Source organism: Protopterus annectens, chromosome 2.part0 (assembly GCF_019279795.1).
Source record: "Protopterus annectens isolate FY-2018-M chromosome 2.part0, PAN1.0, whole genome shotgun sequence".
NCBI lineage: Eukaryota > Metazoa > Chordata > Ceratodontiformes > Protopteridae > Protopterus > Protopterus annectens.
Window position 1 is genome coordinate 1,103,096,153 of NC_056728.1, and position 17,552 is coordinate 1,103,113,704.

The window sequence follows — 17,552 nt, forward strand, 5'->3', positions numbered from 1 at the left end:
TGGAATTGTTCAGGTAGGCTGCAACAATTGTCATTCTGCCTGCTATGTGAGATAATGTTTCATCGAATTCTATTTAGAAGTCTGCCTGAAACGCATCACTGGATTAGCTCACACCAGACTGGAAAACCTAAGACTGAAAATTAATATCAGTAATAGAAAAAAGTGAAACATACATTATCTAGCAACTGCCAAGATTGCAGAATAAGCTTTACCCTACACGCAGGAATAATTCATTAAATTTCTTCAAAAATAATTATGATCTAATAGAGGTAGTGGAAAGATGCCAAAATGGGTTATAGCAAACAAGCTTTTTGAAGGATAGTTAAGTTGTATGCTAGGCGGCTGAACCTATGCACCTAAAACATTATTTTTATGAGTCTGACATTTGCATTCTCATATTTGTCAATTTCTGACATCTGATCTCACAGAATAACAATTCTTCAGAGTGCCACTGACAAATTATACTCCGTTACTTTCCAAATTCCAACCATTTTTAATCCTAAAAAATATTTAATGTTCAGTTTTCAGTGCACCTGCTACAAAACTGTGCGGCATTCAGGCCACAGACCTAAGATAATTCCTTGTTACAAAGAACGCCATTATGTATGATGTAATCATCTTTACATGTGTAACTCTTGTTTTTTTGTGTGTCAGTAATAAAATATTGGGGTACTGCTTTGGATTATGTGTTCTGCAATAAAGGTTCATCCAGTGACTGTCTCTATAGCTGCTGCAGTGATTCAGACAAAGCATTTCTTTCCCAGGGTTCACATATTTTTAACAAATCCTTTTTCCCCATTGGTCAGACTCGGTGATGATGATTAGAGTAAGAGAATGACCTGAATATGAAGTGACTGTAAGTTGGGCATTGACTGCTGTGAGGTTACCAAAAGGCCATTTCCCCTCCTAAGGTTCACTTGATTGTTAGTAAGTCAGTTCTCGTTGTACTCTGAGGTGTAATTCCATTTAACTTTGGTAATGTGCTCTTTGTGCTTTGGCATCTGGTGGGATAAAATATAGATTATACAGTCTGTTTCTTTAACAAATATGCAGCTCTCTTCAGAACAATTTCTTCAATTAGTTATATCATGAAACTATTTATTTATTTATTTCCAGTTTGATGACCGGGGAGGTCCACTGGGCTCAAGGAGCCCGTTTTCAGTGGAGGCCCGGGGAGAAAAGCTCCATAAAACAAAGTAGACATTATAATAGTTAAACAAGTAGCACATCATAAGTAAGTAAAATAGCAACATAGTATAATATACAATGCATATTTACAGGTTGTACATTAGAGAACAGTAGTACAGAATCATCATAGTATAGAGGTTTTAAAACATCTGAGATGGGTATTAAAGTCACAATTGTAGGAGAACAGAAGATAAGATTGATTTTATATTGGGTAAGGTGGGAAGAAACTTTACTTGTATGGATGTGTGCATGTGTTAGGCAGGATTAGGTAGGTAGAGTACAATTGCATTTCTTGTTATTGGAGCGATAAGACTGGAGCTGGGTTGAAGAAGTTGATCTGGGGAACGATTTGGTTTTTGTACAGAAATTAGATTTTGGTGGGCAGATCTTAGAGTTCTGTTAGGGGTGTATAGTGGTAAGACATTTGTGAGTGCAGGACACCTAGTAGGCCTGAAAATAAGCTGGTGGGCTGTAGTGAGTTGGAGGTAGTCCAGGTAGTTCTAGCCATTGCAGCTGGTGGAGAGGTATGCAGTGGTGGTTAGAGTATTTGGACTTGGTGGCGAACTTTGCGTAGTTGTTGTAACAGGTTTCCAATTTAGAAGAGACAGAGGAAGATAGGTTGATTAATAGGGGGGCACCATACATCAGAGATGCTAGTAAGTAGGTAGTAGCGAGGGTCTGTCTTGTGGAAGGGGTGAGAAAGTGGGAGTTTCTATACAGCATGCCAAGTTTCTGATGTGTTTTCTTAATATTTAGCTGAATATGGGTATTGAATTTTAGGTGTTCATCAATAGTAACTCCAAGAAGTTTGGCAAAAGGAACAACTTCTGTGGTGGAGTTGGCATGACTGATAATATTGAAGGAGGTCTTGTCAAGAGGGTGAGATTTAGAGGGAGAGAACAGTAGAATTTTGGATTTGATGGCATTTTGAGAGAGGTGGTTATGAAGCATCCAGTTCTCAGTAGTAGAAAAAGCAGTTTGAGTTTTTATTTGGAGTTCGAGGAGGTTAGGAACAGAGCAGACTAGAGTTGAATTGTCTGCATATTGAACTATCTTAGTGTCTGGAATGGCTGCATGGAATTCATTAATAAAGATATTAAAGAGCATTGGACCGAGAATGGAACCCTGGAATACTCCGGTTGGGGTTGGAAGGAAAGTTGAGGTGCCTGTTTTCCATTTCACGGTCTGAGATCGGCCAGAGAGGTAGCTGCTGAACCAGGTGAGGGTATTGTGTGAGAGATTAAGATTGGAAAGGTGGTTTAGGAGGTGGGAATGGGAGACAGTATCAAAGGCCTTGGAGAGGTCAAGAAGGACTGTGGATACTAGTTCTCCAGAGTCACGGGCGTGGTTTACTATGTCTAGGAATGAGTGAAGAGCAGTTATTGTGCTGTGGCCGGGAAGGAATCCATGCTGAGGTGGGGTGAGTAGTTGGTTATTTATAAGTGACCAAGAACCAGGAATAAAAATAACCAGCAAACACAAATCCAACAGACAAGGCCAGGAACACCAGCTGCACGACCCAACTTTTATTTACCACAAAGTAAGCGCTTTCGTTTGGTACCTGTGACCAAACTTCATCAGACAGTTAAAACAAGTAACCCCCTTACTTATATACATAGGTATTAAACCCAATAAATTAATCAATCAATGATTAGCATAATTGGTAAATGAAATAATTACATATTTAAATATTAACAATAAAATACCAAAAAGCAACTACCAGTCTCCCTAACAAAAGTTTGAACCATAAGGAATTCAAAATATTATTATTTCAGAGTTAAAAACAACCATAAAGGTTTGTTGTAAAACAAATTAATTATTATAAACCAAATAAATATTGTTTAAAAATAAGACAGAAACAATGCTCGTACTTAACACAAAGAAAAATTCATTGAGAATCTGATCAGATGCTTCTTTGTCATACCTAGGCTTACCTAATTACTTTAAATTACTATTAAGTACAACAAAGAGGCATACACAAAAGGGAAGTTAGGTTTGTATAGTACCTGGTCACCTGTCAAATGCTTTTAGTTTACTAGTAATTGAAATCGTGTCATTCAACCTTGGGGGAGAGCCAGCATTTAAAAAAAGTTGCTACCAGGTTTCTTTCTCTTCCCGTTGTATTTTCCAAGCCCCCTCCCCAGATTGACTAGAAATTTGTTGCAGCACACTAAATTTAAAACTATGTTGAGAACAACTTTTAATATGTCTATATAAGGCATTTTTCTCGTTGTTTTGCTTGACCTCATACATATGTTCATAAATACGTTGGCCTAACCTACGTTGGGTTTTGCCAATGTAAAATGCTTGGCATTGACAATAGATGGCAGCATATACAACACCTTGGGTGTAACAATTGTATTTGCCTTTTAGGGTGATATCTTTTTCCCTAATTTTAAGCTTAGATCTTTTTAAAATAAATTTACATTGTTGGCACATTCCACAAGGTGACATTTGACCCTGCTTTTCATAATGCTTAGTGTGTTCCAATAGGTTCTTCAAATTTTTTCCTTTTCTAAAGGTGACTTGTGGGGTACTGCCTAGGATGTCTACAAGGTCCTGGTCCTGCATAACCATCGTCCAGTTCTTCCTGAGGATATCTTGTATTAGATTATTGTCCTCAGTATAAGTACATATAAAGGAGCATCTTTGCTCCCCATACTTGTTAAACCTAGATTTTCTACTCTTGACGGCATTGGACAAGGGCTGCACTGTGTAACTTTTGTCTCCACTAATCATATCTGTGCCATCTTTAACCCTAGTGTAAATTGGTTGTACATAGGTTTGATCATAGTCCCTTGTGTATTTTAAAATAGGGACAAATAAACCTGTCCTCCGGTTATGGATAACCTCTGTTTTAATAGAGTTAACAAACATGGTCGGATGCCCCCTAGCTAAAAACGTATTACACATAGTATCACATTCGATCAAAAAATCATCAAAAAGTGTGTTCATACGGGCTGCTGTCACCAATTGGCCTTTGACAATGCCATGCTTTGTGTGCATAGGGTGGCTACTGGAAAAGTGTAGTGTGGTATTCTAATAAGTAGGCTTCCTATAAATTGTAGCCTTAATGTGGTCCTCCCCTAGTCTAGAAATAAGCACATCTAAATATGGAATTGCTTTTTCATGCACAGTGTAAGTAAATTTTAGAAAGTTGGTACTGTTATTGAGGTCATCGATGAAAGCTGGTGTAGCCTCATTAGGCCCAACCCATGCCACAAACAAATCGTCCAAGTATCTTAAGTATAAACGAATGTATGTAAAATACTGTGAACAAAAAAGAAAATGCTTTTCCCATTGGTCCATAATTATGTTAGCAAATAGGGGTCCACAAGCGGATCCCATGGCTACACCCTCACATTGCTTAAAATGGTGGCCTTCAAAATACAGGTAGTTGTTATTAAGGACAATTTCCATTAAATGTGTATAGGTATTGACAAGTTCTTGTTCTAGGCCAAACTCATCAGAAAGAAAATCAGAAAACCAGTCTAATCCTGTAGAATGTGGGATGCAACTAAAGAGATCCTTAACATCTATTGTTATAAAGACTGCATTTTTATCAAAGGCAATCAGTTCATTACATTTTTCTAAGAATTGCCAGGAATCACGGCACAAATGTGGTATTTCTGTGTCACTTTCTCTTTCAAGAAGTTGTCCAAGAATTTAGCAATGTAACTTGTTTCTGACCACCCCGAATCTACAATAGGACGAAGTGGGGGGTTGAGCAGTCCCTTGTGAATTTTAGGGACCCCATAAATAACTAGAATCTTGGGGTCATCAGTAGTCATATAATTATACTCATCTATATTAATTTGGTCCTGTGTGGCCAGGTCAAAAAGTTCCCAGTCTATCCTTTTATAGGCAATATTAATTTGGTTAAGGGAGGCTTCACTATAAGTTTGACTGTATAATATTTAAAACATCTTTTGTACATAGTCATCCCTTTGGAAAATTACAATGCCTCCCTCCTTGTCAGGGTACATGTATCTAAGATCCTTAAACCCCCTCAGTTGCATTAATAGTATCCTTTCAGAATCAGACAGATTGGATACATCATCTCTTTGACCAACAAAATAACGAAAATCATTTTCACAAGCAACCTCATAGTTTTTAAACATACTGTGCATTTCTGTATCCTACAAGAATTTTTATTGTAAATATAGTCAGTACCAACATCATTTCTGTGCAAATATTTAAGGTTTAAATTTCTAGTATATAATTTTAGGTCAGCAATCAGTTCACCTATGTCATGTTTTTTGCTGACAACAAAATTAAAGCATTTGCTTAAAAAGTCAGCATGTTCAGTGAATACCTGATTGCTACTATAGTTGTATATTTTAAAATCACTAGTAGCATTATACACTATAACAGATATTCTAATAGCAAAAGTCACCTCTGTTATCTCTGATTCCAAGCCAGCCTTGATGGATAGGGGTTCCATGGTTGGAATCTTCTGTTCCTTAAGCGTTCGGATCTCCTTAATCCCAGCTCATCTAAAGGGACCTGTACATCATCTTGAAAATTTGTATCAGTCTCCGTAGCCGCAAGATATGAACCCTGATATGCTGTTACAGATGGAGGGGCAGGATAAGCCTTGCCGACTGCATAGGCTTTCCTGTCTCTCAAGTTTTCTAGCCTTATGGCTAGCTATAATAGCTGCAGTGTGATCTACTTGTCTGTAGATAGCTTCATATTGAGAACGGAAAGTTTCATGAAATCCGTTCCTGTGAATGCCCTGGTCTAAATAGTGTACCTCCAGAGACAGAGCGTCCAAGCGTTCCTGGTTGTACTTTACCATTAGTTCCATTAGTTCACACCCATGTCGGTCAAAAAGTGCCAGTAACTCCTGATGAAAAAGAGAATGCTGGACAAGTCCGGAAGGAAATTTCCAGGTCCGCAAACCCTTAGGGACCTGGCGAGAATTAATACATTGTAAAAGGTATTTGTTTTCTCGTTGTACCTTTTTGTATTCAAGTAGTTTGTTTTCAAAACTTGTGAACTTGTTACTGTCAGCTCCCTCGGGTTGTTCCTCAAATGGTACACTCCTCAGTAACCAGGAATCGAGCGTATTGTTCGATAAGCCGTGACCATGGGCAGCATTAACGTTGTTACCTTTACTGTTTTTTTGAGAATTTGTCCACAAAGGTGGGACTTCGGAAGGAACAAATGGTGACCCATTGTTCAGTTCTTTTTACCCTGCTCCCTTAGAACATGTGGGGTCACATTGAAATCCAAATCCGTAGTATCATGACTTATTGTGTTAGAAGTTTTAGGAATCAGTTGCTGCACCAAAAGAGTAAGGGAGTGCACCGAATCTTGTAATTTTTTAAAATCCTCATAACAGACACCTGGGTTCCTCTCAGCCATGGTGGAGAAATACAAGTGACGAAGAACCAGGAATTAAAAATAACCAGCAAACACAAATCCAACAGATGAGGCCAGTTATTTATAAGGAAAGGCATGAGCTGGAGGTGGATGCATTTTTCTAGTATCTTTGAAATAGGAGAGAGAATGGCTATGGGCCGGAAGTTGGAGATGCCATCATTTTTGTCTCCTTTGTGGGGGAGTAGGATAAAGGCTGCACACCATAGTTTGGGGACATAAGATTCTTGTATGGATCTGTTAATGAGAATGATAATGGGGATGGCTATTCCATCTGCTGCAGGTTTTAGAAAGAGTGAGGGCATGTTGTCAGGGACATTGGAGCAAGGCTTAAGCTTAGAGAGGAGTTTTTGTATGTATGAGGTGGAAATGGGTTTGAGATGAAAGATGGGAGGAGAGATAGGGGTGGTTGGTTGGGGAGGGGGTTTGAGTTGAGGGGGGAGATGTTGTTTGGGAAGGTCTTGATGAGTTCTGCTATAAAGTTAATAAAGAAGGAGATGAATAGTGTGGCTATTTCTGGGTCAGACTTAGTAGTGTCAGGGCAAGGATTTGTCCTGGTACCTGGGTTGAGAAGAGAGTTGATGGAATTCCAGAATTGTTTGGGATTTTTGGAGTGATTTGATTGTAGTTTGGTATAGTATGATTTTTTATCCTGTATAACCTGTTTTTTGGCTAGGTTACGGAGTTGTTTATATTTTAGAAGGGTATCAGGGTGCTTATTGCATTGGTAAATTTTCCAGGTCATGTCTCTTTGTTTCATAAGTATTTTGGTGTCTTTAGTAAGCCAAGGGGCTGAATTGCTTTTTATACGTTTTGTTCTAGGGGGGCTTGGGAGTCAAGGGTATCTAAGAAGGTAGAGTTGAAGAATTTAACGGCATGGTCTAGAGGAAGAGTTTTTAGATTATCCCAGTTTATTAGTTTGAGAGAATTATAGAAGTTTGTGGGGTTAAAGTTTGTGAGGTTTTGTGTGTGGATATATTGGTGTTGATGAGGAGTGGTGGGGGTTGCTCTATGGATTAAAGCTGGCAGGTGGTCACTAATGGAGTCTGGTAAGGTGCCAGTATGGGAGATTTTATTTGGGTGAGAGACTAGGATCCCGTCAAGTATGGAGCCTGGGGGGGCTCTTTTTATTGGGTCTGGTAATGATATTTGTAAGTTGACTGAAATTAAATAGGTTGATTGAGCTGGAGAAATTATTGTTATTAATTTTGTTCCAGTCAATGTTTACATCTCCTAGGATGTATGTCTCAAGTTTAATATTGGTAGAGGCCCATAGTAGCATAGTCGAGTGTAGAGGTATTATTCCCAGGAGGGATGTAGAGGTCTATAATGCAAATACTTTTATAGTTATTTATTTTGAAAATTCCTGTGACTGGTTCGGTGTTGTTGACTTGAGGAATAGGGTTTTGGTAGGGAGTGAGGGAGAGTAGGCTAGAGTAAATTAATGCTACCCCTCCCCCTTTTCTATGTAGGCGGTCATTCGTGAGGGCTTGATATCCAGGGGGAAGGACTTCTGAGTCAGAAATATTGGGTTTTAGCCATGTCTCTGAAACAGCTACTATGTCAGGAAGGGTATGGCATAGCCAGGCATGGAACTGGGCTATTTTGTTTTTTAGGCTCTGGGCATTAACGGTTATAAGTTTGAGACATTTAGAGTTGGTAATATTGGTAACAATAAGGGGAGTTGGATTGCTGCTGGTAGTAGGGCCTGGGTTGGGGTGTATGTCACCTGCCAAGCTTAGGTAGTTAAAAGGGAAAGGGAGCAGAGGTTGTGGTTCATTCTTTGAGTTTTGTGGTATGTTTAATATAGCTTTAGGTATTTGGCGTTTTATTGGGGAGGGAAAAAGTTTTAGCTTGATGTAGTGAAGTGGGTTTTGTTGCAGTAGAGAGGAGGATATGGTGTGAAAGCGGGATCTGGAGGGGTGAGGATGGGAGTTTGTGGACAAGGTGGGGGATAGGAAAGAAGGAAGGAAGGAAGAGGCTAGTTTGTGAGAGGAATAAGAGGTAGCATGGGATAGGGGAATTAGAAGAAGTATGGTGAGAGAGAGAAGGATTTGAGACAGTGGAGGAGACGTGTGTTTAGATATATGTGAATGGTTGGAAGGTATGTGTGGAGGAGGAGGTAGAATTAGAGGGGGTTATGAGATGGTAGCAGGGAGGAGTATAGTAATGACTATGGGACCTTGTGGGTTGGAATGGGGGAGGGGGAAATTAAGTATTGGAGGAAGAGAAAGGGAGGGGATAATGATGAGAAGTAACCTGATTGGTTGATGGGGGGAGGGGACCTGAGGCTGATATAAGTGTAGGAGTAGTGGGGGCAGGTGGAAATTGGGGGCAGGGTAGGGGGGTGGAGTGAGCCCTCAGGGGGAATGGAGTGGGTAGAGCCAAATGGGATGAAGGACACCAGCAAGAAACAATCAGTGAGCAGGGAGCAGTTAGAGGTAAGTTGGGCAACAGGGGAATTAGATGGGGCCTTATGTATGTAGATAGAGAGACAAGCAAGAAGTCACTGGGGTAAGGTACCTCACACTGGGTATTCTGATAGCGACAGAGCTGTAGGCTAACTTTGGTTAGGCTTGATCTATGTGATACCTCGATAATGGGGTGGAAGAAATGTTAACTGTGGTGAAAAGTCAGCAGGAGAGTGTGCTGCCACCAAGTGGTTGGACTAAGAGCAGGCTATAGGATAAGGACGGACAGACTAGGGAATGGGATAGGAGCAGTTAGGGGAGTATAAGGCTGTATTAGGCTGCTAGCAAGTGTACAGTTGGTAAAGTGTAACAGTAGACTGATCAATTTAATGTGTAGTGTGAATGCTTTTCTTTCAGCACTAAAAGACAAGTCTACATTTGCTCCTCCACTTTCACCTTAGCAAAAAACATATATGGTCTCAAAAGTTCATCTAATAATTCCGTCAAAACAGGAATAACATTAAACACATGTATGTCTAAATCTAGAAATGCAGTCTTAACAGAAACTTGTTAATGTGATGATCTAATTTTTTTCTTTTTTTTTGCCTTGTCCCCCTTGGGACTTAACTGGCCTGTCCCCTGTGCTCCATGTCCACACTGAGTAAACCAGCTTATCTCGTACCCCTGGACTTACTCCACTATTACTGGGGCCAGTCATGGATCCTAAGGGCATACTGGGGTCTTGGCTGTCTCTGCTTCAGTAGTGTGATGTGAAGGGTTCTGTATATGCGCTACCCACTCCCTGCCTCCCTTTTCAGTTACATTCAAGGGCAACTCCTTCTGTTTGAACTACACCTCCCCTAAGGGAGTGTCATCGGTAAATGCCTTCCCACTCAGGATCCCTGTAGCTCTGTTAGTCATCCAAGCTGCTAATCAAACCTGGGTCATCTGAGCCACAGTCAGGGCTTTATCCCTTTACTCCACAGGAGTGGCTTTGTTAATGTGCTCTTTGTGCCTTACCAAGCTCCACCATATGAAAGCACTCGCCTGGCTTTGTAGTGGAAGATGTATGTGCGTGTCTATTACCTCTGACTTTTGATTCACAGTAACTTCAGAACAGTCACAGTGATGACCCCCAGACACACACACACACACACACACAATACTTTAGCAGGATTATTCATCTCTTGATCGTTTTGTTAAATAACCTTTTATCTTTTGAAGGCTATATTTAGTTTTAAATTGAGCAATCAAAATTGATCTTTTTCCACTGAAGGTGAGCTGACAGTATAGAATGAAACTGATTATACAGGAACATTTCATATTGAATGAGCATTCAGTATTGTGGACTTAAGTCTCAATTAGCCAACATCTGTTGAAAATTTTTGAAGTCATTAATTTCTTGTTACTTATTTTCTGATTTTTTTTCCTTCTCCTCAGTTTGCTGCTTACCTGGTCAAGCAAAAATACCCACGAGTCTGCATTTTAGATGGTGGTATCAACAAGATTAAACCAACGGGCCTACTGACAGTCCCTTCTCCACAGATTTGAAAAGGAGTGAGCAAAATGCCTGTAATCAGATACGTAGAGTCAGAACATAAACAACTCTCTTAATTTCATCATCAGATAAGCAGAAAATGTGCCACAATCAAAGACTGTAATGAGTCATTATGTACCTCAATCGTTATTTTGTGTAATAAACAACATGGACATATTCTCATGCTCTTCCTCAAACACAGGGTGAGGCAGTCCTCAAACACAGGGTGAGGCAGCAGAAGAGTAAGCTGCAAAACTGAGCAAGATGGTTTTCCTGAAATCCACTCTCTTAAAAAAATCTGAAATGTTGTTTCTTGCTTTTGGGATTATTAATTTGTTGTCTGTTTTTCACTGTTGTGAACAGTTACTCTTTAGAACTATGACCTTTCTAAGCGGTAGTTAACTGCTGCTGTGTCAAACCACTAACTTTGTATACTGAAGTAAAACTGTGATGCTATTAGAAAAACAGTTGGCATTAGTAAATGTGTTTGGATTTTGAAGCCAGTAATATATTTTCCTGGCTTTTATATTTCTTTGCTTTAATACAAGGACTATCAAGAAAACTGCAGTAATGAGAAATAGCTCTGAGTACCAAGACTTTTCATGAAATAAAACTATAAATGCAAATTACATGGAATCTTCACTCAGCAAATGTACTAAACATCACAAAGGATGCAACCGTGTTAATAACTGGTTTGTTGCTTCATTTTTAAACATGTTTAAAGAAGCATTATACAACGACCCCCCCCCCATTAATATTCCAAAACGTGCACGCTGATTGGTCAGGAAAATAATCCACCTAAGGATAGCATTGGGGTCTACCCACCCCTAGAAAGTCCTTTATTTCCTGGTAGAATCCATTCTGGAAGACATTATTGCACTTCAAAAGTGGTCTTTCTGTTATATTGCTTTACATTTGTTTTATTATTGAAACTTATTTTTTATATTTTTGATGAACAGTAATTCTTCCACCTTATGTTTTAAAGTTGGTGTTGGATATGCATTTGGTGTTGGGAGGTTGTATTTTACTTCTAAAATATAAAACTTATATAGCAGCTGAACAAATAATTCAAGTAGTGCACTTAATGAGCTTGTGCGCACATACACACATACAAACATGTGCACATGCACTTAGACACAGAGATACATACAAACAAAGAGAAATACACATTCACACCTGGGGATTCAGGTGGTAAGAGGCACATTATAAAGGATCTGCTTTCACTATGCAGACATTTGTGATTCAGTGGCATCTTGGCAGCAATGAGCAAAAAGCTCATCATTGTCTAATTTGCGTGGCTGTAAGTTACTGTTAACTACTGCAAGTGTAAATCAGCACTTTCCTGTGGTAATCAACACTGGCATCCCATGCATACATTGGCACAACCACCCCACATCCACTCTTCAACACTCATAGAAACATTCAAACACACGCACATGACTTACCTCGTAACCTTTCCCTGATTTTGTAGAAATCCCCCAATATCTTTGTTAAGTTAGTCCAAGTAATACTGTAAAAATTCTCCATGGTGTTGCCTAATGTTCCTCCTGACTTTCTACTGAAGCCTTTCCCTACATGGAGATACTCATACTGCTGCCTGTCAGCAACTGAATGTGCCAAAAAACAAAAGAAAGAATATAAGGTGAAGGACCAGATGAGAAGGCTAGAAATGAGGAAAAACATAAATATAGTTGCAAGTATAGAAAACTTCTGGAAGAACCTCACGGTGATCAGGAACGAAGACAGGAATAGTTAAGGAGAGGCGAATTCAAACCAAGAGATGAAAGGTTAATATTGGCGGCCCAAGACAGTGAGCTGCATACACAGTTTATCAAGTCCATGTGGGAGAAACAGACAAATGTAGATTTTGTAAAACCGAATTGGAAACAGTTGCACACCTCATTACTGGTTGCGACATACAAATGGCAGAAGGACTGTATACTGAAAGGCATAATAATGTGGCAAGACTGTTGCACTGGGGATTGTGTACACATTACGGTACTGAAGTGGCTGACAAACACTGGAAACATGAGTTACAAGGCATCATAGAAAATGAAGACGTCTACATCACTTGGGATCATCCATTACCAACATTTCAAAAGATAGATGCTAGAAAACCGGATGTAGTGGTCCAAGAAAAGAAGACAAGAGTAGCATTGATCATTGAAATTGCGACACCCAGTGACTACATTGTCTTGCGTACAGAGACACAAAGTCATAAAATATCAGGATCTGCAGGCAGAAACGAGAGCAATATGGAAGAAAGATACCCAGACAGTTCCAATAGTAGTAGGAGCAAAGGGTCTTATAAAAAGAATTTACAATCGTATTTAGCTATGTTACCAATGCATGTAACTCCATATGAACTGCAGAAGGAGTCATTACTGGGCACATTACGGGTGCTGCGAATAGCACTTCTGGCTAACATCAAAGATTGAAACAATACTAATTTCATGAACGTTAATCATACTTTGACTTAGGAATGGGGTCCATTCCTGTCATGGTATTAGAAACCCAAAAGACTTGGAGAAATTAAAAAAAATTGCCTGTTATATTACCCATTCCCTAATAGCTCATGGACTATTGCAATCATTGAATTATACTAAATATTAGACTTTCATACTTCTTCTTATGTGAAATAAACCTTGTTACACTAATCGATTAGTTAGTGTACTGGGTTAATGCTGCTGTTTTCCGTGTCAAGGCTGCAGGGTTTGAAATATTTTCCCCATTTTAGTGTACATATTTTTTTACAACACTTAGGTAATATTTTCGAATATTCCTCATGTCTAGTGGTGGCACAAAGGACTAATATCTCCTGTGTGAGGCAGGAGGGTACAGCTATGATCTGAAGAATTATCCTTGGTATCTAGTGATCCCCCTCTGACACAACATTGTCTTTCTTATGCTTTTTTCTTGCTGCCTTTAAGGCACAGTCTGAAAAATGATCCATGTTTTCTAGTGATCCCCCAGCTGAAGATATCTTTAATAATGCTCATTGCAGCCAAGATGCTACCACATAGGTGGTAGTTGTCTACTTAATACCGAAAGTGTGATAAGAGACCTTGGGACACAGGTGGACAGTAGTCTCTCCTTTGATAATCACATCACCACAGTAGTCAGGAAATCCTTCTATGTGCCACACCTCATCACAAAAGGTTTCTCATCCAGGAAAAAAGAGGTCATTGTTCCCCTCTACTCATTAGACCCATTATAGATGCCCCTTTTGGTATGTACCTCACAAGACATCTACAACAACTGGAAAGGCCACAGAAATACCTCACAAAGAGGATTACCAGCCTCAAGCAGATGCCCTATGCAGACCATCTAAAAAAACTGCAGCTTTACTCCATCGCATATCACCTACTCAGAGGCGATCTCTGCCTAACATACAAAGCTATGTCAAAAGCAGAGCTGTTGAACATGCTCCACTTGAAATCCTAATCCCTCCGAGCTACACACTCTAGGGACCTAAACTTTGTCACCACAATAAACAGAACATGCTGGAGGGATAGATTCCTGTCCCAGAGACTTCAATACTCTGGAACAAACTACCTATCTATATCAAACAAAGCTCCTCATTAGCACTGTTCAAGAAAAATCTTGATGATTAGATGGGAAATAGGAGATTCACCCCGGGGATCACTTCTGTGGCTCTGCTCGACAGGGGCACAGGAAAATAATTTTGTTGGGTGCCGAAAGCCAGGGTACCTTTTTGGTTAGACTTATATAGGCCCTAAGGCCAATAGCCTAGTACCTATGAACCTATATGTTATTTTCTTAGTGCCTTTACAGCATCATGTGAAGAGCTTTCCCTAGTGTCTGTTGTCTCCCCAACAGTGTTCATTAGTGTAGGAGAGTGTGCAGGTGTGACAGTGTCCCCAAACACACACACACTCACAAATTAATACATGCACACTTGCAACATACTCACTCATTCACCCATACACACACACACATCAATCTAACTATCCCCACACTAACCCCCTCCATTTCAAACTCCAGGCAAAGACACACACACACACACACACACACACACACACACACACACACACACACGCACCCCAACCTAACTGTCCCCTAACACCCTCCATTTCAAACACCAGGCAGACACAAATACACACTCACGCCACTCACACATGAACCTCCCACCCACACACACACACACACACACACACACACACACACACACACACACACACACACACACACACACACAGTAACACTACCTGTCTGCTAAACTACACCACAATTACTCCTACCGCAGTGAATGAACCCAAGCTTTTGACAATGTTCACTAATACATGCAGCTGTGTTACTTGACGCAGCCTCTCTGAATCACTTGGCTGCATAAATGCCTTACTGCAGCCATTTCATGCTTCTCCATCAGAATGCCTCATTAACATTTAGCTGGACCACAGAGGCAGCCTGACATGGCACTGCATGTCTTTGTGCTAAAGCACCATGGTAAGGCTGTCTGTGAACAGGAAAGGTTTATGCACACCTTAAGGTAACCTTTCTAATCAGCTTAGCAGACACACACACACACTCACATTCTGCTATTTATTTTTGTTTATTTTTATTTTTTGGCAGTCTGAAACTTCTCGCAGTAAGGATAAAAAATGTCAAGCCCTGTTCTTTAGATGAAAAGTTGCAGAGTCAGTTTTTATGTTTTTACAAATGGAAGCAAAGCTGGTTATTTACTGTTCCATACATGAAGATAGTTAGCTTCATTTGTACAACTGTAATCAACTGCTTCACTCCTTTTTGTGCACAAATAACGGAGTCTGAAAAACTATATTGCCAAGGTTAGCGACTAAAGAACATGTGGAATGTTGAAGTACTGTTTTTAGTTACAGCATATGGATTCTGTGCCCATAAAAAGGAGTTCTTTTCACTGGGCTCTCCTGTTACATTAATTACCTTCTTTGGAATGCCAAATGACCATTTGCTGTCTTTTATTTTGTAGCCCCATTTTTAAATAGTAGAAAGCTGTCCCATTTTGAAAGCCCAGGGCAATAATGTCCATGAAAAAGTATGATATTTTACTTGTGCAGGTTACTACATATTTCAGTAACTACTAATGATGCATTTACTTTCCTTGATTTGGATTCTGTTCTTATTTCAGAAGTGTCCCCACCAAGACGTATACTGAAAATAGTGCTGGGTAATGTTTTTAGTAGTACAGCAGTGGCCATAGTTATAAAATTCTCAGGCACCTGTTTGCATAAGGTATCTCTCTTCCATCATGAGACAGCTATAGGCCATTAATGGTTATGCACTGAGAATATACAAAGACTGTTAATATCAGTCTTGCTAAGTCCCACCTTCCACTTTCTTCACTGTCTCATCATTTTGTCCATATATGTCTGTTGTTTTCATTATAAATTTTCATTTTTTAGCTCAGGATTAATTTCCTTCGTCCAATGCCACCAATAAGGAAAGAATGTTTTTTCAGTGCTAGTTGAAGAACCTTATAGAACTCCTACTTCTACAGTGATTACAGAGATTTGGATTTAATTTAAAACTTTTATTTCAAATGTTATAACACAAACATTTGCTGAATAAACAGTACAGTCTCACAAAGAAAACAGACTTAGCATGAAAAGTAAACTTCTCTGCCTTTGAAACGCACATTCTTTGAAACGGCATTGAAATCTGCATTAAAAAATTAATCTGGCCAGTGGCAGATTAAGTTTAGCATTCTTTAGCTATGTCAAGAATAAGTGGCAATGCTCAGATCTGCATTGAGTTAGTGCAGAATGGCACAAAATGTATTGAACCAACCGATTTTGCCAACATCCTGGCAGACAGGTTCAGTGCAAACTTCACCCCCCCCACCCTCAAAAGGGCCCATAACCATACCAGAAGAATGTAGAGCCCCTGAAATCACAGACACTCAGGTTAAAACAGCCCTCTCCAAAGCCAAAAACACAGCATCAATGGGACCGGACGGTGTCCCAGGCTATGTCCTACACAAGCTCAAAGACGAACTAACCCCTCACCTAAACACACTGTTGAAACTCAGCCTCTCCACAGGCTATGTACCCATAGAGTGGTGCACAGCAACAGTTATTCTGCTCCACAAAGGTAGAGCCACAACAGACCCCGGGAACTATCGCCGTATAAGCCTGACTATTTTGGTCTGCAAGGCTATGGAGCGCATCATCATCATCATCATCATGGAACTCATTAACAGAGACATTGGGAACCTCCAAACACTGGACCCTACCCAGTTCAGCTTTGTTAAGGGCAGATCATGCCTCCTAAACCTGGTGAACTTCTGTGAGACAGTTACCAAGGATATAGACGAGGGAAAGGTGGTACACACAGCCTACCTAGACCTAGCAAAGGCCTTCAACACCATTCCCCATTCTGGTATTATAGAGAAGCTCACCGCCTGAACATAAACCCCTATGTCACAAGATGGGTTGCCAATTGGCTCATGGACAGAACCCACATGGTGAGAGTTGCGGGAGCTAGGTCTGACTCTAAACCGGTTACAAGTGGCGTTCCGCAGGGCTCAATCCTAGGACCCCTCCTGTTCGGCATGTACTTCTCAGAGGTACAGGCAAGTACAGAAGGACTATGGCTGACCAAGTTCGCAGACGACTGCAAACTAGGGCCTATAATTGACTCTCCGGCTGACATGGACATCCTCCAAAAGGGTCTCACTGAGACAGATACCTGGTGTCAGAATCATGGCCTCAATCTAAATGCCAAAAAGTGCATAGTCATCCCCTTTGGAAAAAACAAAGTACCCACAGACTACCACATAGGTGGTAGTCCCCTAAATACGGAAAATGTAATAAGGGATCTGGGTACCCAAGTAGATAGTAATCTCTCCTTTGATAATCACATTGCCAATGTGGTTAGAAAATCCTTCTATGTGGCCCGCCGCCCACCTAATCACAAAAGGGTTTGCATCCAGATCAAAAGAGGTCATTGTGCCCCTCTACTCATCTCTCATCAGACCCATCATAGAGTACAATGCCCCATTTGGGATGTACCTTACAAGACACCTGCAACAA

The 17,552-nt window shown here is 40.2% G+C and overlaps 1 protein-coding gene across 2 annotated transcripts in view; it reads left to right on the forward strand.

Annotated features, from left to right (window-relative positions):
• The window catches only part of TBCK (TBC1 domain containing kinase), a 1,512,759-nt gene extending 1,501,612 nt beyond the window's left edge, over positions 1-11,147 (forward strand). For both annotated transcript variants that reach the window (XM_044061297.1, XM_044061298.1), the window contains one exon: positions 10,425-11,147. In XM_044061297.1, coding sequence (XP_043917232.1) covers positions 10,425-10,535 — 111 coding nt within the window. In that variant the 3' untranslated portion in view covers positions 10,536-11,147. The remainder of the gene's footprint in view (positions 1-10,424) is intronic.
• The last annotated feature ends 6,405 nt before the right edge of the window (positions 11,148-17,552 follow it).